Below are 26,898 nucleotides of genomic sequence, written 5' to 3'. Positions count from 1 at the left end.
AAGGAAGTGGATGGCTGCAAATGTTCTACTCTTAAACTCGGACAAAACAGAGATGCTTGTTCTAGGTCCCAAGAAACAAAGAGATCTTCTGTTGAATCTGACAATTAATCTGGATGGTTGTACAGTCGTCTCAAATAAAACTGTGAAGGACCTCGGCGTTACTCTGGACCCTGATCTCTCTTTTGAAGAACATATCAAGACTGTTTCAAGGACAGCTTTTTTCCATCTACGTAACATTGCAAAAATCAGAAACTTTCTGTCCAAAAATGACGCAGAAAAATTAATCCATGCCTTTGTTACTTCTAGGTTGGACTACTGCAATGCTCTACTTTCCGGCTACCCGGATAAAGCACTAAATAAACTTCAGTTAGTGCTAAATACGGCTGCTAGAATCCTGACTAGAACCAAAAGATTTGATCATATTACTCCAGTGCTAGCCTCCCTACACTGGCTTCCTGTTAAGGCAAGGGCTGATTTCAAGGTTTTACTGCTAACCTAGAAATTATTACATGGGCTTGCTCCTACCTATCTTTCCGATTTGGTCCTGCCGTACATACCTACACGTACGCTACGGTCACAAGACGCGGGCCTCCTAATTGTTCCTAGAATTTCTAAGCAAACAGCTGGAGGCAGGGCTTTCTCCTATAGAGCTCAATTTTTATGGAATAGTCTGCCTACCCATGTGAGAGACGCAGACTCAGTCTCAACCTTTAAGTCTTTACTGAAGACACATCTCTTCAGTAGGTCCTATGATTAAGTGTAGTCTGGCCCAGGGGTGTGAAGGTGAACGGAAAGCCTGGAGCAACGAACCGCCCTTGCTGTCTCTGCCTGGCCGGTTTCCCCTCTTTCCACTGGGATTCTCTGCCTCTACCCCTATTACGGGGGCTGAGTCACTGGCTTACTGGTGTTCTTCCATGCTGTCCCTGGGAGGGGTGCGTCACTTGAGTGGGTTGAGTCACTGACGTTGTCTTCCTGTCTGGGTTGGTGCCCCCCCTTGGGCTGTGCCGTGGCGGAGATCTTTGTGGGCTATACTCGGCCTTGTTCCGGGATGGTATGTTGGTGGCTGGAGATATCCCTCCAGTGGTGTGGAGGCTGTGCTTTGGCAAAGTGGGTGGGGTTATATCCTACCTGTTTGGCCCTGTCCGGGGGTTTCATCGGATGGGGCCACAGTGTCTCCTGACCCCTCCTGTCTCAGCCTCCAGTATTTATGCTGCAGTAGTTTATGTGTCGGGGGGCTAGGTGTCAGTCTGTCACATCTGGAGTATTTCTCTTGTCTTTTCCGGTGTCCTGTGTGAATTGAAATATGCTCTCTCTAATTCTCTCTTTCTCTTTCTTTCTTTCTCTCTCTCGGAGGACCTGAGCCCTAGGACCATGCCTCAGTACTACCTGGCTTGATGACTCCTTGCTGTCCCCAGTTCACCTGGCCGTGTTGCTGCTTCAGTTCCAACTGTTCTGCCTGCAGCTCTGGAACCCTGACCTGTTCACCGGATGTGCTACCTGTCCCAGACCTGCTGTTTTCAACTCTCTAGAGACAGCAGGAGCGGTAGAGATACTCTCAAAGATCGGCTATGAAAAAGCCAACTGACACTTACTCTTGTGTTACTGACTTGTTGCACCCCCGACAACTACTATGATTATTATTATTTGACAATGCTGGTCATTTATGAACATTTGAACATCTAGGCCATGTGCTGTTATAATCTCCACCCGGCACAGCCAGAAGAGGACTGGCCACCCCTCATAGCCTGGTTCCTCTCTAGGTTTCTTCCTAGGTTTTGGCCTTTCTAGGGAGTTTTTCCTAGCCACCGTGCTTCTACACCTGCATTGCTTGCTGTTTGGGGTTTTAGGCTGGGTTTCTGTACAGCACTTTGAGATATCAGCTGATGTAAGAAGGGCTATATAAATACATTTGATTTGATTTGATTCATCCATGTTTCTCAAACGTCAAATTTCAAAGTGTGTAAGGATAAGTTTAGGCATTAACTCTGAATTTTTAAGGTTAGTGTTAAGATAGGAATTAACTCTGAATGGTTAATGTAAGGGTTAAGGTTTGGGATAGGCTCAGAATTTCTTTTGAAAAAAGAACTTTCTATCAGTAGATTCGAACGTGCAACCTTTAGCGCCAAAGGCGACGCTTACATTTAAGAGTTAAATGGGCAACACTGCAACAGAGTTCAGTCTTTAACATTTTCAAAATTGTTATTTTAACCCCAGTACAGTGGGACTCATATCTTCACTGAAATTAGTGTACATTTTACACCTTTAAAGTTAAATGTACACCATTGATTTAGCTGTGCAGACACCAAGGTCCTGTTATCAGTTGTACCCCTCGAAGGGGCCAGCATCTGATCTGCCTGAAAGCTGTGAGTCTACCTGACCAACCAGGCAGCCACAACCACATCCTAGACAAGACCTCCATGAGCCAACAAGCTTTAAGCCGGTCTTCAGCTCTGGTGTGGGTGTGCCCACAAAATGAGGTGGAAACTGAGCTGCACTTCCTAACCTCCTGCCAAATGTATGATGATATTAGGGACACATATTTCTCTCAGACCCACAAACAATTCGAAAACAAATCCAATTTTGATAAACTCCCATATCTATTAGATTAAATATCACAGTGTGCAATCACAGAAGCAAGATTTGTGACCTGTTGCCACAAGAAAAGGGCAACCAGTGAAGAACAAACACCATTGTAAATACAACCCATATGCATGTTTTTTTTATTTTAACTTTTGTACTATTTGCACATCGTTACAACGCTGTACATAGCCTTAATATGACATTTGAAAGGTCTCTATCCTTTTGAAACTAATTTTTTATTGTTTATTTCACTTGCTTTGGCAATGTAAACATACAGTATGTTTCCCATGCCAATAAAGCCCTTTGAATTGAATTGAGAGAGAGAGAAATGGAAAGAGGCTTTACTCTCTGCCTCTCTCTCTCTGGGTCTGGTGTGTGTGTGTGTGTTTGTGTTTGTGTGTATCTGTGTAGTGAAGGGGGGCGGGGGTGTCAGGGTTAAAAGCCTATGTTTGATTGGTAATTCCTTGTCAAGCCTGATTAGCGAAGAGCATGTTCTCTCTAAAGCTTGAACATCTGACGCACTCACACACTGGCTCAAACAACACACTAATAAGACGTGTGCCCCTTGCCTCCACTGTGACTAGATCATCAATAGGCTTAATCAGCAACATCTTTATATCCACACCACATCCCGGACCTGTAATGCCTGATGGGAACCATATTCAACCAGCAGGGATCCCAGAGGTGTGTGTGCAGGAAGTCAAAAGGGAATACTCAGGTGAGATTTGACTCCTGTCTTTAACCTCTATGTTGTTCTAGTATGATCTTTCTAGGCACCTCGATTGGCTAGTGCTCTCGAAGTATCCTATTTGGTTATCGGACTGTCACCAGGTAAATCCCTCCCGCTGAGCCGACAGTTATCCTCAGGAAATGCCTTTTAAGCTGCTGTCTGGTGTGTTTGAGAGAGTTCAAGTGCTGTGTGTGTTTGCGTCCGTGTTTCTTTCTGTACGTTTGGTGGTGTCTGCTTGTGTATCTGTGCTTATGTTTCTTAGTGTGTGCTTATTGCTTTGAGGACACGCTCCCAGTGTCAGCTTGGAAGGCTGTGTGTGTATGTGTGTTCCTACAGTCCATCCAGCAGATATGTTGTATTCTCTAGGCATTAAGAACATAACCCACAGATGATCTAACACCGAAAGGTCAGTCAGCACAAGTAAAGGTGGTGTGTCTGTATGTGTGTGTGGGGGGAGGGGCTTGTATTATTATCCTTGTGGGTACCGGATTACCCCAAAAGTCCCCACAAGGATAGTAAAGCAAGGAAAATGGTGTGTGTGTGTGTGTGTGTGTGTGTGTGTGTGTGTGTGTGTGTGTGTGTGTGTGTGTGTGTGTGTGTGTGTGTGTGTGTGTGTGTGTGTGTGTGTGTGTGTGTGTGTGTGTGTGTGTGTGTGTGTGCAGGGTAATATTTTGGAGTTCATCAAAATCAAATCAAAATTTGTTTTGTTACATGCGCCGGATACAACAGGTGTAGACCTTACCGTGAAATGCTGACTTACAAGCCCTTAACCAACAATGCAGTTCAAGAAATATAGTTAATAAAATATTTACTAAATAAAATAAAGTAAAACATTTAAATAAAAAGTAACACAATAAAATTCTATAACAATAACGAGGCTATATACAGGGAGTACCGGTACAGGTTAGTCGAGGTAATTTGTACATGTAGGTAGGGGTAAAGTGACAATGCATAGAGAGAGAGTGTGTGTGTGTGTGTGTGTGTGTGTGTAGTTGGGTAACGGGATGGTATTACTGGTACGTTGTTAGTGTATTACTGGTTGTGTTTCTAGGTTCTCAGAGGGCGAGCGGACTAGAGAATGGGCCCTTATTAGGAGAGATTAAAGATCTGAATTAAATGGAATGGGACTGTCATTTCAGCGTGATTTCAAATTTACTCATGGATGCTTTATTTGATGCAATTGAGATGGAATGGAGTGATCCCCAACCCTGACAGGAACCAGAACCAAGCCCCATGGAAGGAGGTTTGTTGGCAGCACAGCCAAAAGACAGGATTCATTATTTATACTGCAGGAATGGATATGTGTCTTTAAATACTCTACAGATCTGACAATGTTGTTTATCCTGACCTGATTTGTCACCTTACGTGACTCTCAATCACTTACCTGGCAATAACCCATTCACATCTAGAAGGTACTGCTGTGTCAGTGGAGAGAGGGAGGGTTATAGGAAGGGTGAAGGGTGGTTGTCTGTCTCAGAGTCAAGCAGGGGAGGGGTTCAGGGAGGGCTGAGGTGGGGGGAGCAGGGGTGGGGTAGAGGTGAGGTGGTTTGTCAGACAGGGAAAGCTGAAGAAAATCCCACTTACTTGTGTGTGTGTCTGTGTTGTATGTGCGTGCATGCAAGTGTGTATAAGTGTGTTAAAGTCCTGATCCTTAGAGCTTAACTCCACCAAACTAAACATTAATTACAGCTTCAGTAAAGACCTTAACTTGATCAGTTAAGCAGGACCAGGAATTCCAATGTGCCCAATGCTAACATTAGCCACTGAAAAAAGTGTAATGTGAAAAGGTGAGGCATACTGAGGGCACAAGCCCACAGTCAATCAAGCAATGTCAATACAGAAAGCTAGGTAGTTAGCCTAGCGTCGTTTAGTCACAGTGACCACCATGATAAAACAGACAGCAAGCTAGCCATAGTTAACCAAGCATTCTTTAGTGACAGCCTTGTCAATACAGACATCTGGCTAGCCATAGTTAGCTTACCTTTGCTCAGTGGCCACTGTGTCAGTTATTTATAGCTTTCCTATCATTGCTCAATGACAGCTTGCCTATGTAAATACAGACATATAGCTTGCCATAGTTAGCCTAGCATCATTCACTTAAGTTACACCAATGACAATACAGCCAGCTATCTAGTCGTAGTTAGCTTGGCATTGCTCAGTGACAGACATGTTAATACTGCTAGCTAGCCACAGATAGCCTAGCATTGATCAGTGGCAAAACTATTTGTTGTTAAACAACAAAATGGCTCTTATGTTACCACACTTATCTTTCTCTGTTCCAGGCCAGGGGTTGTGGTGTGAGAGGCTGGGACTGGGCCCGGAGCATGGAGCTGTGCTAAGGAAGGTTCTAGATCCAGGGCTAGGGGCTGTGATTGAGACCTGGTGTTGGATTGAGGCTGTAATGATGCAGCCTCAGAGGCCTTGTCTGTGGAGGTGGAGAGTCCTGCTCTGGTCCACACTACTCCTCTTCAGTCCCCTCAGAGCCACAGGTAAGACCCATCACCACAACCATATTATTATCTTACCTTGACTGTCTCATAGAAGAAGACAAAAACCCAAGTAGGGAGGGAGGACAGTTTTCAGTTGAATGGTGTGTGTGTGTGTTTGTGAACAAGTAGAACTATTGAATGAGACCCTGTTGGACTGTCAGTGTTCCACATCGTAATTAAAGATGCGTTCCAGAGGTTTTGTATATACTTTTTAGCTAGTAGTACTGAAAGTAGCACCCACACGCCAAAATGGGTCCCGAATACTGTGCACAATTTTGTGCAACACCATCCATTTCGTATGATATGACACAAATTTGAATTTGTGCAATATGTTATGAATTTGTAAGTACTTTAATTTCATTTAGACTGAGTTTCCAATGAATCTGTGTGTAAAAGTTAGCTGTTTTGGTTCATGCAGGGCATCCCTACACAATTGTAGAAGATGTCTTGCCTTGGGAGGACGGGAGTGGTGACCAAACTGTGAGACAAGAAAATTGTAAGTAATTGTAGTGTACGTTCTTATGTTTATGGCAAATACACCCATCACTACGTTTCCCTAAGCTTCTTCCTTCCCTGCTGAACAAAAAAAACTGAAAACACACACACACACACACACACACACACACACACACACACACACACACACACACACACACACACACACACACACACACACACACACACACACACACACACATACAGGCCCTAGGGGCCCAAAGTAATGAGTCATTTTTTTCCCTCATCAATCTACACACAATACGCCATAAGGACAAAGAAAATACAGGTTAAATTTTTTGTGCACATTTATTAAAAATAAAAACCAGAAATTATTTACATAGGGATTCAGATACTTTGCTATGAGAGTCGAAATTGAGCTCATGTGCATCCTGTTTCCATTGATCATCCTTGAGATGTTTCTACAACTTCATTGGAGTCCACCTGTGGTAAATTTAAATTGATTGGGCATGATTTGGAAAGGAGTTTGCCTAAAGACACTTAAACAAATCTCAGACCATGAGAAGCAAGATTCTCTGGTCTGATGAAACCAAGATTGAACTCTTTGGCCTGAATGCCAAGCATTATGTCTGGAGGAAACCTGGCACCATTCCTACGGTGAAGCATGGTGGTTGCAGCATCATGCCGTGGGGATGTTTTTCAGTGGCAGGGACTGGGAGACTAATCAGGATTGAGGGAAAGATGAACGGAGCAAAGTACAGAGAAATCCTTGATGAAAACCTGCTCAGGACTCAAAACCACGCTCAGGACCTTAGACTGGGGAGAAGGTTCACCTTCCAACAGGACAACGACCCTAAGCACACAGCCAAGACAACGCTTGGGGCAAGTCTCTGAATGTCCTTGAGTGGCCCAGCCAGAGCCCGGACTTGAACCCAATCAAACATCTCTGTAGAGACCTGAAAATAGCTGTGATATTTCAGCAATTATTATTTCATAAATGTATATAAATTTGCTAAAATCTGTTTTTGCTTTGTCTAATGGGGTATTGTGTGTTGTTTTTTGAGCAAAAAAAAATAGTGAATACATTTTAGAATACGGACGTAATGGCTGTAAATGTGGAAACAGTCAAGGGGTCTGAATACTTTCCGAAGGCACTGTACATATGTGTGTGTATGCCTATTGGTTTTCAAATCAACTTTCTGTCATTGTCTAGCAGCCAAAGGCATTATCCTAGTCATATTAGCAACCAATGATAGTTGTTGCATCTCCATTTTTTCAAAATGTCTACGGATATTTTTATCTCTGTACATGAAACCGCTTGCATGCGCTGTGCGCATTTTAGAATGGTGTTTTGCAGCCAATTGCATTTTGGAACATTTGCGACTATGCCTACCGCTGTGTACATATTGCTGCGCTTAAAATTTGAAGAAATTATAGTTTATCAACATTTTAAGCTAAACATTCTAATCTGTTCCCTCAGCCTTATTCATTGACACACTGTATACCTCCACTACACCACACTACTTTGATAAGCATTGTGAGTATCGGCAATACCCACAAAAAAGGTGGGTATATGGCGTATACCTGCGTATACCCTCCACTACACATCTGCTGGTCAGACCATCTTGATCAGCATGGACCAGCTTGAAATTTATGCTGGTCTGTGCAGTTTCTTTCAGCAGGGTTGGCACACCTTCTTGTAGGCTGTTCTGTTATTGATTTGCCGGAATTCATGTATTTATTGATTAAATCCATTAGCTGAAATAACCTTTAAATATCTACCTACAAGGTGTTTGTTGTCAGCAGAAATTGTGCTTCCTGCTTGGCTTATATCTCAAAGGCTCAGCACTTTGTCTGATTGGCTACTGTGCTAATCATAGATTTGTCTGATTGGCAGGGAACCCATGTCTGGAGGGCCAGGATGTGTTTTCCACGGTTAGAGAGAACAGCATGATGGGAGAACTTATTATTGAGCTTAACACAGGGCTGACAGCCAATGATGTTGTCTGGAGCCTAACTGGGGAGGATGCTGATTGGTTCTTCCTGGAAGGGCGGAGCATCAGACTCAAGGCCCCGTTGGACAGAGTTCTGGACCGGGAGGTAATCTTAAAAATGTTATTGCTACTTTGTCACAATGATGACAGGATTTGGTCTTGGTTTGGTAAATGACTCAAACAACAACACACAGCAAGGTCATATGCAGATTCAGGTTGACCTTTATTATCATGAATCTTGCTCTGGATGTAGAACTGAGCGATTTCTGCAAGATGGGCCAGCTTCAAAGTCAAAATTGGCTAAATTGTTAACATTTATGAAAACAAAAAGTAGCTTTTTGGTCTTAATTGAAGGTTAGGGTTAAGCATTAGGATTAGCAGTGTGGTTAAGGTTAGGGTTAAGATTAGCAGGGCCAGATTAAGAAATCATAGGTGGTAGTTTCCATTCAAATCAGGACAGACAGCCATTGTTAGTGTACTCATGAGTGTACCTATGAGTTTAACAGTCATATTGCCAGGGTAATAGGTTCCTAAACCCTTCTATGGGTTTATGTCTGTGTGTGTATATGTCTATTTGACCACAATGCAACAAGCTGTATATCTGGCGTGCATGCTGCCCAAATTGCGGCCTTCCCGACTGTAGGCATAATGGTAGCTGACGAAATAAAGGAAACACTTGAGTAAATGAAGAATACGAAGATTGCGTTATGGTGTGGGGTGCATTTTCCTTGCATGGTTTAGGTCCACTTATAGAATCTATGCCAAGGAGCAGTAAAGCTGTTCTAGCAGCTAGTGGTGGCCCAACACCCTTTTAAGAAACTTTATGTTGGTGTTTCCTTTATTTTTCCTTTATGTGTTTATGATAAAACTTAATCCACAGTTATTTTGTTTTAGAAACTATTGATCCTCTGTGGCCTCTTGGGCCTTCTATGACTTGTGCCCCTGTAAGGCCCTGCATTAATCTTGCCCTGAAGATTAGGGTTAGGTTTAAAATCAGATTTTATGACTTTGTGGCTGCTAGTGACCTCTCTGCAGAACTCCCTCCAGGCCAAGATTCATGACAATAATTGCCAACCTGCTGTGCAGATATGAAGTGTGTGTGTGTGTGTGTGTGTGTGTGTGTGTGTGTGTGTGTGTGTGTGTGTGTGTGTGTGTGTGTGTGTGTGTGTGCGTGCGCACGTGTATTTGTGTGTGTGTGTTTCAGGTGCAGGGCCCAGTCCTGATGGCAGCGTTGACCTGCTATGAGGAGGACATTGTGCAGGTAGAGACTATTAATTTCTGGAAATACATTTGTCCCTTTCACCACATTGATTTTATTATGGATCCCAATCTTCTAAATGTGTGTATGTGTGAGTGTTTCAGAGTGAGTACAGGATCATGGTGGAGATTCTGAATGAGAATGATAACACTCCTGAGTTTGTGGAGAGCACCATTCAGCCTTGCAGCATCAGTGAGGTAAGTAAACCACACACACACACACACACACACACACACACACACACACACACACACACACACACACACACACACACACACACACACACACACACACACACACACACACACACACACACACTGAACTGACTATTGTGTGATGTCTAGCTGGCTGAGGTGAATACAGTGGTGTTTACAGTCCAGGCCACAGATGCAGATGACGACACCATCATGTACTCCATCGACCAGACCTCGGTACAGTATTAATAACGTTTTATACATAAATATACACCAGTTCTCCTTACTGCATCAATAATGTTGTGCATTTAAATGAGTGTGTACAGTATTTGTGGGTGGTCTCTGTTCCAGCCTGATGCTGCCTACTTCAGAGTGGATCTCCCTAACAGTGGAGAGGTGATACTGGCCAAGCCTCTAGACTACGAGACCAAAACACAACTGGAGATCACCATATCCGCTTTGGTATACTAAATAGACCTACTGCTACAGAAAGAGTTTGGCTGCGCCTACAATCTGCATGATATATTTTGTGAATAATGCACACCAATCAGATTGCATGACTGGAACTGTTCCTAACCACCAACCAGTCTGTTTCAGTCTGATACGGTCTGTGTGTGTGTATGTGTGTATTTATGTATGTGTAGGAGATGAACACTGCAGAGAAGTTCAACACCAGTGCCATCCTGACCGTGAATATCTTGGACAGAGACGACCAGTACCCACAATTCCTGCCGTGCACGCCCCTCTCCAACGACCAATCAAATCGTATCTGCACCAATCCCATCTACATGGTTAACATCACAGAAGGCGAACAGGTTAGTGACCAGGGTTAGGGTGGTAGGTGTTGGTGGTAGGTGTCAGTGGTTAGCAGTTAGGGACTGATGTATTGTGTTAATGTTGTCTCTGTTATAGGACATTCTTCTGGACTTCTCTCCTGGGCCAATCAATGCTGTGGATGGAGACAGAGGCCTCAGCACACCTCTCAGCTACAGCATCCTGTCAGGTAACACACACACACACATCATTTAGCTTTATAATATTATATATATAATATTAGGAGCTGATAACAGATAGCTACATGTTATCAGGGGCTGATAGCTGGCATTTCGTGATGGATGAGCTGACAGGGGAGGTGCGTCTGACAAGAGGAGTAGAGAACAGACTACAGACACCCACACTACACCTCCAAGTCATGGTGAGACACACACACTTATGCAGACTTACACTCAGTGGACAGTTTATAAGGTACACCACCCCGCTCACAAAAATGGTTTGCAGATAGTGAGTCACGTGGCTATGGCTTGCTATTTAAAGCAGGCAGACAGGCATCGAAGCATTCAGTTAGTGTTTGATTGAACATTAGAATGGGCAAAACGAGTGACCTAAGCGACTTTGAGCGTGGTATGATCATCGGTGCCCGGCGTGCCGGTATCAGTATCTCAGAAATGGCCGGCCTCCTGGGCTTTTCACACATGACAGTGTCTAGGGTTTACCAAGAATTGTGTGGCAAACAAAAAACATCCAGTATCCAGTCAGTGGTAGTCCTGTGGGCGAAAACAGCTCGTTGATGAGAGGTCGAAGGAGAATGGCAAGAAGCATTCAAGCTAACAAGCGGGCCAGAAACAGGCAAATAACAGCGCAGTAAAACAGTGGTGAACAGAACGGCATCTTGGAACGCACAACTCATTGGTCCTTGTCACGGATGGGCTATTACAGCAGCCGACCACACCGGAAGAAGCAGCTCCAGTAGGAACGCAATCACCAACACTGGACAATTGAGGAGTGGAAAAACATTGCCTGGTCCGACGAATCCAGATTCCTGTTACGTCATGCTGATGGCAGAGTCCATGTCCCCATCCTGCCTGGTGTCAACGGTACAGGCTGGTGGCGGTGGTGTAATAGTGTGGGGAATGTTTTCCTGGCACACGTTAGGTCCCTTGATTCCAATTCAGCAATGTTTCCATGCCACGAAGAATTCAGGCTGTTCTGGAGGTAAAAGGGGGTCCGACCCGGTACTTGATGGGTGTACCTAATAAACTGTCCACTGAGTGTATAAACGAGTATGGAGACTGAACAAAACCATTAATAATGGAAAAATCTCTCCCCCTCCTCAGGCGTACCAGAGGAATGACCCTAGGAAGTACTCAGTTGCCACGGTGGTGGTCCGTGTTGTGGCTGTCAACCGCTTTCCTCCCCAGTTCAGTTGGGCTGAATACCGTGGCTTTGTCATCGAAGGCGACAGCCCTGCCTCACTGGTCAACACTTACGGCAACACTGTGCTGCTGATACAGACACAGGACAGGGACTTCTCTGATGTATGCACACACGCACACACACACGCACATACACACAGCTAGACATGCATAGTGTTATATTCTGTAACTTCAACTCTCTCTTCTCTCAATCGGTAGGGCATCAATCCCAAGATGCACTACTCCCTGAGGTCCTCGTCCAATCACACACAGTTCTACCACATCACACAGGAGGGGCTTCTGATTGCCAGGACCAAACAGCTACGGCCATCACAGACACACAGTCTGAAGGTGGGCTTTGATTGGACAGAAGAGTAGTACCAGAGAACAACGTAATTACTCTCTATTGAGGATGGACAAGCTGCATTGATGAAGCTGATGATGATGACGATGATATCCTGCAGGTAGTGGCTGTGGATCTGGAGTCAGGTGAAATGGACACGGCTCTCATAAAGGTGGAGGTGCTATTTGAAGGACAAACAGGTAACACACACACACAATTGGAATCTGTGTGGTCATACTTGCTTTGCAGTTCATCACCAGTGTCTGTATGTACATTGAGTGTACAAAACATGAGATAGCCTTCACCTGGATATGCCTGGTCAGTCTATGACCTGTTATTGATGTCACTTGTTAAATCCACTTCAATCAGTGTAGATGAAGGGGACCTCTACAGGATCGGTGGGTCCCCTGCGGGATGGTTGAGCTAACGTAGGCTAATGCGATTAGCATTGGGTTGTAAGAAACAAGAACATTTCCCAGGACATAGACATATCTGATATTGGCAGAAAACTTAAATTCTTGTTAACTTAAATTCTTGACAATCTAACTTCACTGTCCAATTTACAGTAGCTATTACAGTGAAATAATACCATGCTATTATTTGAGGAGAGTGCACAGTTATGAACTTGAAAATGTATTAATAAACCAATTAGGCACATTTGGGCAGTCTTGATACAACATTTGAACAGAAATGCAATGCTTCATTGGATCAGTCTAAAACTTTGCACATACACTGCTGCCATCTAGTGGGCAAAATGTTAATTGCGCCTCGGCTGGAATAATACATTATGGCCTTTCTCTTCTATTTCAAAGATGATGGTACAAAACAATACAAAAAAAATCATGTTTTTTTCTTTGTAGTATCTTTTACCAGAACTTATGTGTTATATTCTCCAACATTCATTTCACATTTCCACAAACTTCAAAGTGTTTCCTTTCAAATGGTATCAAGAATATGCATATCCTTGCTTCAGGTCCTGAGCTACAGGCAGTTGGATTTGGGTATGTCATTTTAGCCAAAAATGTTTAAAAAAAGGGTTCGATCCTTAGAAGGATTTTTAAGCCTTTAGACAATTGAGACATGGATTGTGTATGTGTGCCATTCTGAGGGTGAACTGACAAGACAAAATATTTCAGTGCTTTTTCAACGGGGTATGGTATTAGGTGCCAGGCGCACCAGTTTGAGTGTGTCAAGAACTGCAGCTCTGCTGGGTTTTTCACGCTCAACAGTTTCCTGTGTGTATCAAGAATGGTTCACCACCCAAAGGACATCCAGCCAACTTGACACAACTATGGGAAGCATTGGAGTCAACATGGCCAGCATCCCTGTGGAATGCGTTCAATACCCTGTAGAGTCCATGACCAGACGAATTGAGTCTGTTCTGAAGGAAAAGGGGGGTGCAACTCAATATTAGTAATGTTTTCTAATGTTTTGTACGTTCAATGTATGATAAACAGAGTAGCAGCAGCGTATATGAAGACTGTATGTGAGTGGGTGTGCCTGTGTCTAGAGTCAGTATAAATGGTGTTTCTAATGTTTTGAACACTTAGTGCATATCTCTGTGTGTGTGTGTGTGTGTGTGTGTGTGTGTGTGTGTGTGTGTGTGTGTGTGTGTGTGTGTGTGTGTGTGTGTGTGTGTGTGTAGTCCCTCAGGGCCAATTGGGGGATGGGCTTCTTCCTGGTAGCTGTGCAGTGGGCAAGGCTATGGGTATGGTCATCCTGGGGCTGACTCTGTTAGGCTGCGCTCTGTATGCACTGCAGCATGTACTCCAGCGATACAGAGGACTGAAGGACCCAGAGGACAGGGGCTGTATAGCCCAGGGGAAGCACCCCAATGTGGTGAGATACACTGACACCTCACCCTGACCCTAACCTTTTAACTTTTAAGTTCTAACATTTACACATTCTGGTCCTGTGCTCTGACCTGTGTGTCTCTCTGTCTCCTCTCCCCTCTCCCCTGCTGGTTTAGAGATTACAATGCTTCCAACTGGTGAGTCTCTCCTCCTCTCAGCCCCTTTGTGTGTGTGTGTGTGTGTGTGTGTGTGTGTGTGTGTGTGTGTGTGTGTGTGTGTGTGTGTGTGTGTGTGTGTGTGTGTGTGTGTGTGTGTGTGTGTGTGTGTGTTGTGTGTCATACAGGGCATAGTGTAGCCATGTTGAGATGTGTGTGTGTTTTTTTCTTTTTTCTCCCCAGGTGAGTCACAGTAGTCCCATGCCAGTTCTGGATGAGGTGAAATTAAAAAAAGAGGGTCTGAGCAGCTCCACCTCCAAGCTACTGGGCAATCAGAGCATCTACAGTCCTGCAGACTCCAACTCTTCTCCACTAAATGCTTTACCTATAGTTATACCCTCAACGACCTACATCCAGCCTATACTACCCAGCACCACTCCTACAGACCCCAGTCATTTCCCTGCTTCACCCAACTCCTCCCATACACCTGCTACAACCACCACACCTGAACTACTCACAACATCCACTCAACCCTTGGACAACTCTAGCTTTAACACCCCCACACTCCCCACACCTACCCCAAATCAGATGGATGAACCTTTATCTACAGACAGATTTTCACATACACACCCCTTCCCTATTGCAGAAGCGATAGGTACACCCACTCAGGTAGAAGAGACTCCTAAAGACACCCACCCTCTTACCTCACCTACCCAACAGCAGGTACACACACCTTTACCTCCTCCCATTCCTATCAACTCACCCCCTCACGCCACCCCACCTCCTACCTCAATTATCACACCTCTCCCTCTTTCACCTACTGCAGACCCAATACACACTCCAGAGTGTACAGGAGATACTCACACACCTTTACTTACTCCACCCTGTCCAGAGCAGGACAGCGTTGGGACACCCCCACCTAAACCCACTACAGGGCAGGCACATATACCTGTACTGACCACGCCCACCCCAGAGCAGGTAGGGCCACCAGGGTACCCTGAGGAGTACACACCCTCCACACACAGCCCTGAGACAGCTTCCATTGGGGATGATGACTGCTTCCTGGGGGATGAAGAGGCCATCAGGACCAGTGATGATGATGAGGATGAAGAGCTGGTGAGACTCTGTTTTCGCATACAGCCCACATTCCTGATAACAGACTATGACAATGACATCACTACTGAGATCCCCCCAAGCAGTGGAGAGGAGGAGGGGACTGAGAATGGCGACGGAGTGGAGAGAAAGATGGAATGGATGGAGGGAGACAAGGGAGGGGTCGAGAGAGACAGTGATTATATGGAAGGAAAGGGGGGTCATTTGGAGAGCGAAACAGAGAGCTTGAAACAGGGGAGTCAATCATCTCAACCCTGTAATACCGAGCAGGAAGAATCAGTGGGCCAATCAAAGGAGAGCTAGACAGTAACCCAGCAACACTCTCTAACTAAAAGTATCTTTGGTGAGTTGCTGAGGCCAAAGATGTCGGAACGCTCTGAAACACGGCCACATAAACACACACAGAAACACACACACATACAGTACACTGATGACATCGGAACATCCTAGACTTGCCTCAACCAAGTGTACATGAAACACAACACAACAGGCCATGTGTCTGAGATATAGGCTACACTCCACTTGTAACATAGGCCTATGACTTGAGTCTGTTGTGTTGCTGTGTTGTTGTTCTTATTGTATTGAATGGACTCTTGCATACTGTGTATAGACCTACTTACAAATAAATATGTATCGTGCATCTGTTTGTCAACCCCTATAACCATTCTTCTTTAGTTTGAACTAAAACACCCCTGTGATCCTTGATGAAAAAAACAGCACAGACCAGCATACATTTCAAGCTGTTCCATGCTGGTCCATGCTGGTCTATGCTGGTCAGTGCTTGTTAGATGTTTATTTATTTTATTTATTTTTATTTCACCTTTATTTAACCAAGGTAGGCTAGTTGAGAACAAGTTCTCATTTGCAACTGCGACCTGGCCAAGATAAAGCGTAGCAATTCGACACATACAACAACACAGAGTTACACATGGAATAAACAGTCAAAAATACAGTAGAACAAAAGAAAACAAAAAGTCTATATACAGTGAGTGCAAATGAGGTAAGTTAAGGCAATAAATAGGCCACGGTGGCGAAGTAATTACAATATAGCAATTAAACACTGGGATGGTAGATGTACAGAAGATGAATGTGCAAGTAGAAATACTGGGGTGCAAAGGAGCAAGATAAATAAATAAATAAATAAATACAGTATGGGGATGAGGTAGTTGGATGGGCTATGTACAGGTGCAGTGATCTGTGAGCTGCTCTGACAGCTGGTGCTTAAAGCTATTGAGGGAGATATGAGTCTCCAGCTTCAGAGATTTTTGCAGTTCGTTCCAGTCATTGGCAGCAGAGAACTGGAAGGAAAGACGACCAAAGGAGGAATTGGCTTTGGGGGTGACCAGTGAGATATACATGCTGGAGCGCGATGTTGGTCAAGCTGGTCTGACCAGCATGGTCCAGTTGGTCAAGCTGGTCTGACCTGGTTGGTCTGGTCTAGTTGGTTCTGCTGGGCAACCAGCCTTCATTGTGTTTTCACTTGTGACCAGCCTTTGTTGTATTTTCACTGGTGACCAGCCCTTGTTGTATTTTCACTGGTGACCAGCCCTTGTTGTGTATTCGATGGCAGACCAGCCTTCGTTGTGTTTTCGCTGGTGACCAGCTTTTGTTGTTTTTTCGATGGCAGACCAGCCTTCGTTGTGTTTTCGCTGGTGACCAGCTTTTGTTGTGTTTTTTTTTTTGCTGGTGACCAGGCATCGCTATGTATTGGACACTGGTGACAAGCATAAACTAAAGCAATACCAGCATCAAGTCACATTATGATGGTTTACAAAGTGATGTTTAATTCCTATTGGAATCCATCCAGAGTGGATTCCCACAATCCCACAATGAGAATGACTACAAGGGTTAGAAAGATCAGACCACACTCTTAGAAAAAAATTTGCTATCTAGAACCTTAAAGGGTATGTTGGTTGTCCCCGTTGGAGAACCCTTTGAAGAACCCTTTTGCGTTGCATGTAGAACCCTTTCTACAGAGGTAGAGACCTGGAACCTAAAAGGGTTATCCTATGAGGACAGACAAAGAACTCTTTTGGAACCCTTTTTTTCTAAGAGAGTACCTAAACCAGGGGTTCTCAAACTTTAGCAAAATCATCAGGGACCCCCTCATAATCAGACCACAACTCGAGTTAGATAAAAATAGCATACATGGCTGGACGGACTGATTTTGCTCCAGTAGTGCTCTGGGCTTGCTCTGCCCAGCATTTTTCATTTCCTTCATCACTGTTATTTTAATTGGGCCTATTCTGTTGTACTTATTTAGCCTACCCCACCACTAATGCACAGAGATGTTGATAGTCGATCAAGAAATAGGTCACACAGCCTGCAGAAGCACCAGCGACGTATGATTTCTATATAGGCTATTGTTAAAGAAAAGAGGAGTCTATCAACTGTAAAATGTGAGCACAACAGAGACAGTTACAACTGAAGAATCTGATCATCAATAGATTAGAGAAAAAGCCTTTTTTTAACACAGCTGCAGCTTATCAGGTAGGTCTACCACGTTGTTGAAATGTTGAATCTTTTTAGGATGGCTTACTTCACAACCAAATTATATTTTGAACCACTTACATGTAATGTCCACCCAATAGGGGACCTTCAATAACTGTTTTATTCAATGTCATCTAAAATTTGAATAGGTAGCCCCTATCAGTCAATACAGGGTGTCTCCTATCCAGCCGTACCATACAGTCTTTGGTACGACTTAGTACCATATATGGGCAGCCATAAAGCCATAAATGTGAAAGTCACACCCATGAGCCCATTTGAAGATGGCTGTGACTCACAGTCTGTTAGTCTGGAGAAGAAGGGGGGTCAAATGAATCATTAGGTTCTTACGAACAAAAGTAGTTTATTGTCAATGTTCTCCGATAATGTATAGATGGATTAGAACATCAAATCTCCACCCAGTGACAACATCTTTGCGCACAAAAAGTGTGGTGTTTTTATCTTTCGACATGTGGTATAGTGTTAGACTGTGAAGCAGGTCAAATTAAAGATGGATAGTCAGGGCCAGCAGCAGAACAAATCAGTTGGACCTTTTATTTCCATAGGTGGGCACGTTTTTTCACGGGATCTGCTATGTGTGCACGAGCTTGCCCGTTGACAATTTTTTGAATGGTTGTAATAGTAAAGACCATAGTAAAGACTGAGTTCGTGAGTTTCAAATTTAGGGAAGCTTATAATTTATCCTACCATTTCTACCAGCCTTCCCTGTGGCTCAGTTGGTAGAGCATGGTGTTTGCAACGCCAGCATGGTGTGTGCAACGCCAGAGTTGTGGGTTCGATTCCCACAGGGGGCCAGTACAAAAAAATAAATATAAATAAATGCATGAAATGAAATGTATGCATTCACTACTGTAAGTCGGTCTGGATAAGAGCGTCTGCTAAATGACGTAAATGTAATGTACCAATCTGTGTGCCAGTTCAGATTATTTTAATATGCACATTTTTGTCAAACAATTTAATTTCCATATTAACATTTTTGTTTCTTAAAATGATTGTGACGTTTTTAATCATACAAATCTGAAGTAAAATTATACAAATATAAAAGTTAAAATTAAACTATGGCGAAAGCAATAGCCTCTGCCATATGCACACATTGATATTATGTGATCCATTAGCGGCTAAAGAAATTCGAGTTTAGAACTCAGAGATAGCCTATAGGCCAATGCAGCAGTAGGCCTATAACTTCCATTGTCAACTAAGTAAAATACATAGGCCTAAAGCCGACAAATAAAAACAGTAGAAAATATCTTGATGAAAACTCTGGTTCTTTCAATCTCACTCCTCCTCCTGTCTGCCTCCCTTTCTATCTGTTGCTAGTGAAGTGCAACATTGTATCAAATCATCACTGTGTCTGGCCCAGAAGCTGTAGCTAGTGAACTTGGAACATTGTATCAACTAGCCAATTCCGGGCCCTCAGAGTTTCTTGTGCCAGTAAGCTTGGGACAGACAGCTGTTTTTTAGGACATTTCCACTGGATATATGGGATCATCAGATCATGATATTTTGTTCTTTCACACCGAGGCTTGGTGATTATCGAGGCCGTGAGTGTCGGAAAGATTTTTCAAATACTGAGTAACTATCATTCGCAATGGCTTCATTGACTTGTGTGAGGCAAAGAAAAATGACTGAGCTCGGCTTATTAGTGGTGTATGTGGTGAGTTAAGACAATCAGACATTGCCAAATGGGCACTTTAGTACATATGCATGCATTCTGGAGAGAGACGCACCATGTCTTTGCCACGCACCAGTCCCCTACTTCTTGATGCAACTTTTAAATTGCACGCAAGACACATTATCTAAACACATACAGTGCATTCGGAAAGTATTCATACCCCTTGACTTTTTCCACATTTTGTTATGTTACAGCCTCAATCTACACACAATTACCCATAATGACAAAGTGAAAACAAGATTCTAGAAATGTTAAAAAATGTATTAAAAATTAAAAACAGAAATACCTTATTTACATAAGTATTCAGACCCTTTGCTATGAGACTCAAAATTGAGATCAGGTGCATCCTATTTCCATTAATCATACTTGAGGTTTGTCTACAACTTGATTGGAGTCCACCTGTGGTAAATTCAATTGATTGGACATGATTTGGAAAGGCACACACCTGTCTATATAAGGTCCCACAGTTGACAGTGCATGTCAGAAAAAACAAAGCCATGAGGTCGAAGGAATTGTCCGTAGAGCTCCGGGACAGGATTGTGTCGAGGCACAGATTTGGGGAAGGGTACCAAAAAAATAGTGCAGTATTGAAGGTCCCCAAGAACACAGTGGCCTCCATCATTCTTAAACCACCAAGACTCTTCCTAGAGCTGGCCACCTGGCCAAACTGAGCAATTGGGGGAGAAGGGCCTTGGTCAGGGAGCTGACCAAGAACCTGATGGTCACTCTGACAGAGCTCCAGAGGCTGTCTGTGGAGATGGGAGAACCTTCCAGAAGGACAACCATCTCTGCAGCACTCCATGAATCAGGCCTTTAAAGTGGCCAGACAGAATCCACTCCTCAGTAAAAGGCACATGGCAGCCCGCTTGGAGTTTGCCAAAAGGCACCTAAAGAACTCTCAGACCATGACAAAGATTCTCTAGTCTGATGAAACCAAGATTGAACTCTTTGGCCTGAATGCTAAGCGTTACGTCTGGAGGAAACCTGGCACCATCCCTACGGTGAAGCATAGTGGTGGCAGCATCATGCTGTGGGGATGTTTTTCAACAGCAGGGACTGGGAGACTAGTCAGGATCGAGGGAAAGATCAACGGAGCAAAGTATGGAGTGATTCTTGATGAAAACCTGCTCCAGAGCGCTCAGGACCTCAGACTGGGGTGAAGGTTCACCTTCCAACAGGATAACGACCCTAAGCACACAGCCAAGACAATGCATGAGTGGCTTCTGGACAAGTCTCTGAATGTCCTTGAGTGGCCCAGGCAGAGCCCGGACTTAAACTTGATTGACAATCTCTGGAGAGACTTGAAAATAGCTGTGCAGCGACGCTCCCCATCCAACCTCACTGAGCTGAAGGGGATCTGCAGAGAAGAATGGGAGAAACTCCGTGTGCCATGCTTGTAGCGTCATACCCAAGAAGACTCAATGCTGTAATCACTGCCAAAGGTGTTTCAACATACTTAAAAAAATTGTACCTTTATTTAACTAGGCAAGTCAGTTAAGAACAAATTCTCATTTACAATGACGGCCTACCAAAAGGTAAAAGGCCTACCGCAGGGACAGGGGCTGGGATTAAAAACAAAAATACATTTAATAAAAATGTAGGACAAAACACACATCACGACAAGAGAGACAACACCACACTACATAAAGAGAGATCTAAGACAACAACATAGCATGGCAGCAACACATGACAACACAGCATGGTAGCAACACAACATGACAACAACATGGGAGCAACACAACATGGCAGCAGCACAACATGGTAGTAGCACAAACAGGGTACAGACATTATTGGGCACAGACAACAGCACACAGGGCAAGAAGGCAGAGACAACAATACATCACGCAAAGCAGCCACAACTGTCAGTAAGTGTGTCCATGACTGAGTCTTTGAATGAAGAGGTTGAGATAAAACGTATATTTATCATTTTTCTTCTAAACTTTGGGCAAAAATCTAATGGGGTTTTGAAACTTTTTTTTCTAATAGGGTTTTCAAGCTTCTGAATCTTGTGGGTAAATGCTGCCAGTAGATGCCGATGTTTCAAATAGACCTAGCTGTTGCATCACTATCACTAGCTATCACTAGCTAACAAGGATGAAATCCGAGCACGGAGCGTGACTGGGCCAAGCTAGAGGAGCTTGTGAAGTTGCTGGAGCCGTTCGCAATCCACTTACTGACCAGTAACATGGCCAAGCTAGAGCAGCTTGTGAAGTTGTTGGAACCGTTCACAATCCACACTGACCAACTTAAAACTGACAGCAAGTTACTGTCTGATGTGGTGTCGTGCCTTCTCAACCTTGAGGCACACTTGCAGTCAACTACTGTTGCAAAACAGTTGGCACAGGTCTTCCTGAATTCAATGCGAGAGAGCTTCGCATGCAAACTGAATCCTCTGGCAACTTCAATACAAGCCCTGCAGCAGCTTGCCTGATGGGCCCAAGTGTGTCTCTGGCACTTCGCTCAACAGAGATGGAGCCACTGATGAGGGAAGCAGAGTCTTTTATACTTCAGCAAATAAGAGCGTACAGCCATGGAGCTGGAGGACCCCAGCAAGATGCCAGCATGTTGAATCAGATATATGGAATGGGTTACAAGGTTAAGATTAGTATGCAAGATACTTGTAATTCACAGCAGACAGCATCTCATTGTGTAGAGACCAGGGTCTGTCCCTGGAGTCATCTCTCCCTGGTACCTTATAGAACAGAAACATTAACTCATGCTCTGGAACGCGGTATCACCAAAAGACATCGTACATCTTCCAGAGGCCCATCCTCAGTACAACACACACAGATGAGTGTTCTAACAACCCCTTATTCGGTTGCATAAAACAACCATTTGATGCAATAACAGCATTAAAACATAATCCTGTAATTTCTGTTCTGGCAAGATAAACCAGAAAATCTTGTTTGGTTGAACAGAAACACACACACCACACACAGGCTGGAGTGAAATGATAGATTTGTGAAGAAGTGTTGTATTGCTTATGTTTTTGCTGTTAACCATATTTGATGGGGTTAGTCAGCGATACATGTTTAATATTATATGAACAAAACATTTCAAATTTGCCATGACTTCATTTGTGTTTTTTTCCTCTCTCTTTCTGTCAGATTAAGGTAAATGTACTTGATTCTTATTAAATCTACTACTAAATTCAAACAAATTGGATTGGTGTAAGAGAGTTCTCATTGAGTGCAGGAACAAAAAGTGAGCCCGAGAGGGTGCTCTGAGGTACCAAAACACACGATAAAAAAATCTCCTTCATAATAAAGCATTGCATGTATTATCATCGCTTTTGCATACTGGCATAGATCAGTAGAGTAGAGGCGCTTGCAGATGTTGCACACATGGGGAAAATGTTTTCTAGCCTAGGGTTCTGGAAAAATGTGGCCTTTATAAATGCATTTCATGCAATTCTACATAATTTTAGATGATTGGAGACTTTAGCAGAATATTTTTAAATGCCTCATAAATGATCGAAATGACTGGCTACTTTGACACTGACAAACTGAGAATCTGAGATCAATAAAAACAACATTATCTTCAATTCATCAATAGCCTAGAACTACAGTAGGTGTGTGGAGACACATATTGTACAATATGAGGAGGAAATTATTGTCCTAAAAAAGCTTTCCAGTTTCACTGATTCACCCAATGATGCTCAGTTTACTCACTGGTGATGGCAGATGTGCTCGTGCCAAAAGCTTATCTCTCTCGTTTTACTTCCTAAAACAATTAGCAATGCTTAAAACAGGATCCGGCACCTCTCAGTTTTGGACTGTTTCATTCTGGAACCCATTTCCCAGGTACATCTTGAGGCACGAAAAATAATTTTCACTGTTTGCAATGAAAAAATAAAAATAAAAGCTATCAGAATTGGGCTAATTCAAGTTGACTCCTCTGTAATTCTCCTAATTGATCATGATTTGCGCAACATTGTAGCCTATACAGTGAGGGAAAAAAGTATTTGATCCCCTGCTGATTTTGTACGTTTGCCCACTGACAAAGAAATGATCAGCCTATAATTTTAACGGTAGGTTTATTTGAACAGTGAGAGACAGAATAACAACAAAAAAATCCAGAAAAACGCATGTCAAAAATGTTATAAATTGATTTGCATTTTAATGAGGGAAATAAGTATTTGACCCCCTCTTAATCAGAAAGATTTCTGGCTCCCAGGTGTCTTTTATACAGGTAACGAGCTGAGATTAGGAGCACACTCTTAAAGGGAGTGCTCCTAATTTCAGTTTGTTACCTGTATAAAAAGGCAACTCTCCACAGAAGCAATCAATCAATCAGATTCCAAACTCTCCACCATGGCCAAGACCAAAGAACTCTCCAAGGATGTCAGGGACAAGCTTGTAAACCTACACAAGGCTGGAATGGGCTACAAGACCATCGCCAAGCAGCTTGGTGAGAAGGTGACAACAGTTGGTGTGATTATTCGCAAATGGAAGAAACACAAAAGAACTGTCAATCTCCCTCGGCCTGGGGCTCCATGCAAGATCTCACCTCGTGGAGTTGCAATGATCATGAGAACGGTGAGGAATCAGCCCAGAACTACACGGGAGGATCTTGTCAATGATCTCAAGGCAGCTGGGACCATAGTCACCAAGAAAACAATTGGTAACACACTACGCCGTGAAGGACTGAAATCCTGCAGCGCCCGCAAGGCCTCCCTGCTCAAGAAAGCACATATACATGCCCGTCTGAAGTTTGCCAATGAACATCTGAATGATTCAGAGGACAACTGGGTGAAAATGTTGTGGTCAGATGAGACCAAAATGGAGCTCTTTGGCATCAACTCAACTCGCCGTGTTTGGAGGAGGAGGAATGCTGCCTATGACCTCAAGAACACCATCCCCACCGTCAGACATGGAGGTGGAAACATTATGCTTTGGGGGTGTTTTTCTGCTAAGGGGACAGGACAATTTCACTGCATCAAAGGGACGATGGACGGGGCCATGTACCGTCAAATCTTGGGTGAGAACCTCCTTCCCTCAGCCAGGACATTGAAAATGGATGGGTGGATGGGTATTCCAGCATGACAATGACCCAAAACACACGGCCAAGGCAACAAAGGAGTGGCTCAAGAAGAAGCACATTAAGGTCCTGGAGTGGCCTAGCCAGTCTCCAGACCTTAATCCCATAGAAAATCTGTGGAGGGAGCTGAAAGTTCAAGTTGCCAAACTATCAGCCTCGAAACATTAATGACTTGGAGAAGATCTGCAAAGAGGAGTGGGACAAAATTTCTCCTGAGATGTGTGCAAACTTGGTGGCCAACTACAAGAAATGTCTGACCTCTGTGATTGCCAACAAGGGTTTTGCCACTAAGTACTAAGTCATGTTTTGCAGAGGGGTAAACTACTTATTTCCCTCATTAAAATGCAAATCAATTTATAACATTTTTGACATGCGTTTTTCTGGATTTTTTTGTTGTTATTCTGTCTCTCACTGTTCAAATAAACCTACCGTTAAAATTATAGACTGATCATTTCTTTGTCAGTGGGGAAACGTACAAAATCAGCAGTGGATCAAATACTTCTTTCCCTCACTGTATACAGTAGACCAACGCGTGGCCCTTCTTGTGATGAAAGAGAGAAGCACTCAGAACTCTCTCTTTATTCTGGTAGACATCTCTTCAGCATTGCACTTCATCATTTATTCTCACATAGGTGTTCCTTCTGTCCAAGTGAGAAAGGGCAGTTTGGAGCGCGATTGAGATTGTGTCATCTGTGGATCTGTTGGGGCGGTATGCGAATTGGAGTGTGTCTAGGGTGTCCGGGAGGATGCAGTTGATGTGAGCCATGACCAGCCTTTCAAGGCACATCATGGCTACTGACGTGAGTGCCACAGGGCAGTAATCATTTAGGCAGGTTACCTTCACTTCGTTGGGCACAGGGACTATGGTGGTCTGCTTGAAACATGTAGGTATTACAGACTTGGTCAGGGAGAGTTTGAAAATGTCAGTGAAGACACTTGCCAGTTGTTCTGCGCATGCTTTGAATACCCGTCCTGGTAATCCATCTGGCCCAGCGGCTTTGTGAATGTTGACCTGTTTAAAGGTTTTGTTCACATTGGCTACTGAAAGCGTTATCACACAGTCATCCAGAACAGCTGGTGTTCTTGTACATGCTTCAGTGTTGCTTTCCTCAAAACGAGCATAAAAGGCATTTGGCTTGTCTGGTACGGTCGTGTCACTGGGCAGCTCGCGTCTGGGTTTCCCTTTGTAGTCTGTAATAGTTTTCAAGCCCTGCCACATCCGACGAGCATCAGAGCCGGTGTAGTAGGACTCAATCTTAATCCTGTATTGACGCTTTGCTTGTTTGATGGTTTGTCTGAGGGCATAGCGGGATTTCTTATAAGCGTCCAGATTAGTCTCCCACTCCTTGAAAGCGGCAACACTAGCCTTTAGCTTGATCCGGATGTCGCCTGTAATTCATGGCTTCTGGTTGGGATATGTACGCACAGTCACTGTGGGGACGACGTCATCGATGCACTTATTGATGAAGCCGATGACTGAGGTGGTGTATTCCTCAATGCCATTGGATGAATCCCGGAACATATTCCAGTCTGTGCTAGCAAAACAGTCCTCTAGTGTAGCATCCGCGTCATCTGACTACTTCCGTATTGAGCGAGTCACTGGTACTTCCTGCTTTAGTTTTTGCTTGTAAGCAGGAATCAGGAGGATATTTTTATGGTCAGATTTGCCAAATGGAGGGCGGGGGAGAGCTTTGTATGCATCTCTATGTGTGGAGTAAAGGTGGTCTAGAATTTTTTTCCCCCTGGTTGCACATGTAACATGCTGGTAAAAATGTTGTAAAACTGATTTCATTTTGCCTGCATTAAAGTCCCCGGCCACTAGGAGCGCCGCTTCTGGGTGAGCATTTTCTTCTTTGCTTATGGCGTTATAGAGTTGGTTGAGAGCGGTCTTAGTGCCAGCTTCGCTTTGTGGTGGTAAATAGATGGCTACGAATAATACAGATAACTCTCTTGGTAGATAGTGCGGTCAACAGCTTATCATAAGGTACTCTACCTCAGGAGAGCAATACCTCGAGACTTCTTTAATATTAGACATCGCACACCAGCTGTTATTGACAAAAAGACACATCCCCCCACCCCTCGTCTTACCAGAGGTAGCGTCTCTGTTCTGCCGGTGCATGGAAAATCCAGCCAGCTCTATATTGTCCGTTTCTTCATTCAGCCACGTCGCGGTGAAACATACGATGTTGCAGTTTTTAATGTCCCGTTGGTAGGATAATCTTAATATTAGGTCATCAATTTTATTTTCTAACGTTAGCAAGAAATATGGAAGGCATTGGGAGTTTACTCGCTCGCCTCCGGATTCTCAGAGGATCCCTCATCTGTGTCCCCTTTTCCTGCGTCTTTTCTTCACGCAAAAGGCGTGGATCTGGGCCTGTTCC

At 43.8% G+C, this 26,898-nt stretch overlaps 1 protein-coding gene across 1 annotated transcript; it reads left to right on the top strand.

Annotated features, from left to right (window-relative positions):
* The first annotated feature begins 3,114 nt into the window (after positions 1 to 3,114).
* Positions 3,115 to 15,937, top strand: LOC106573522 (cadherin-related family member 5-like). The gene is made up of 17 exons (XM_014148644.2): positions 3,115 to 3,298; positions 5,593 to 5,799; positions 6,218 to 6,295; positions 8,153 to 8,355; positions 9,454 to 9,510; positions 9,612 to 9,704; positions 9,852 to 9,938; positions 10,053 to 10,163; positions 10,346 to 10,516; positions 10,614 to 10,704; positions 10,790 to 10,896; positions 11,816 to 12,016; positions 12,113 to 12,244; positions 12,358 to 12,436; positions 13,882 to 14,075; positions 14,206 to 14,226; positions 14,428 to 15,937. The coding sequence occupies exons 1-17, from the start codon at positions 3,223 to 3,225 to the stop codon at positions 15,598 to 15,600; spliced, it is 3,081 nt and encodes a 1,026-aa protein (XP_014004119.1). The 5' UTR covers positions 3,115 to 3,222; the 3' UTR covers positions 15,601 to 15,937.
* Positions 15,938 to 26,898: the final 10,961 nt, after the last annotated feature.

The sequence above is a fragment of the Salmo salar genome, chromosome ssa16 (genome assembly GCF_905237065.1).
Source record: "Salmo salar chromosome ssa16, Ssal_v3.1, whole genome shotgun sequence".
Taxonomy (NCBI): Eukaryota; Metazoa; Chordata; class Actinopteri; order Salmoniformes; family Salmonidae; genus Salmo; species Salmo salar.
Note: the sequence above shows the minus strand (reverse complement) of the source record. Positions and strands in the feature narration are given on the sequence as shown.

Coding starts and splice junctions, on each gene's coding strand:
- LOC106573522 (XM_014148644.2), top strand. CDS start 3,223: ATGCCTGATGGGAACCATATTCAACCAGCAGGGATCCCAGAGGTGTGT. Junction 10,897..11,815: donor CACTACACCTCCAAGTCATG/GTGAGACACACA, acceptor CCCCCTCCTCAG/GCGTACCAGAGGAATGACCC. Junction 14,076..14,205: donor AGGGGAAGCACCCCAATGTG/GTGAGATACACT, acceptor CTGCTGGTTTAG/AGATTACAATGCTTCCAACT.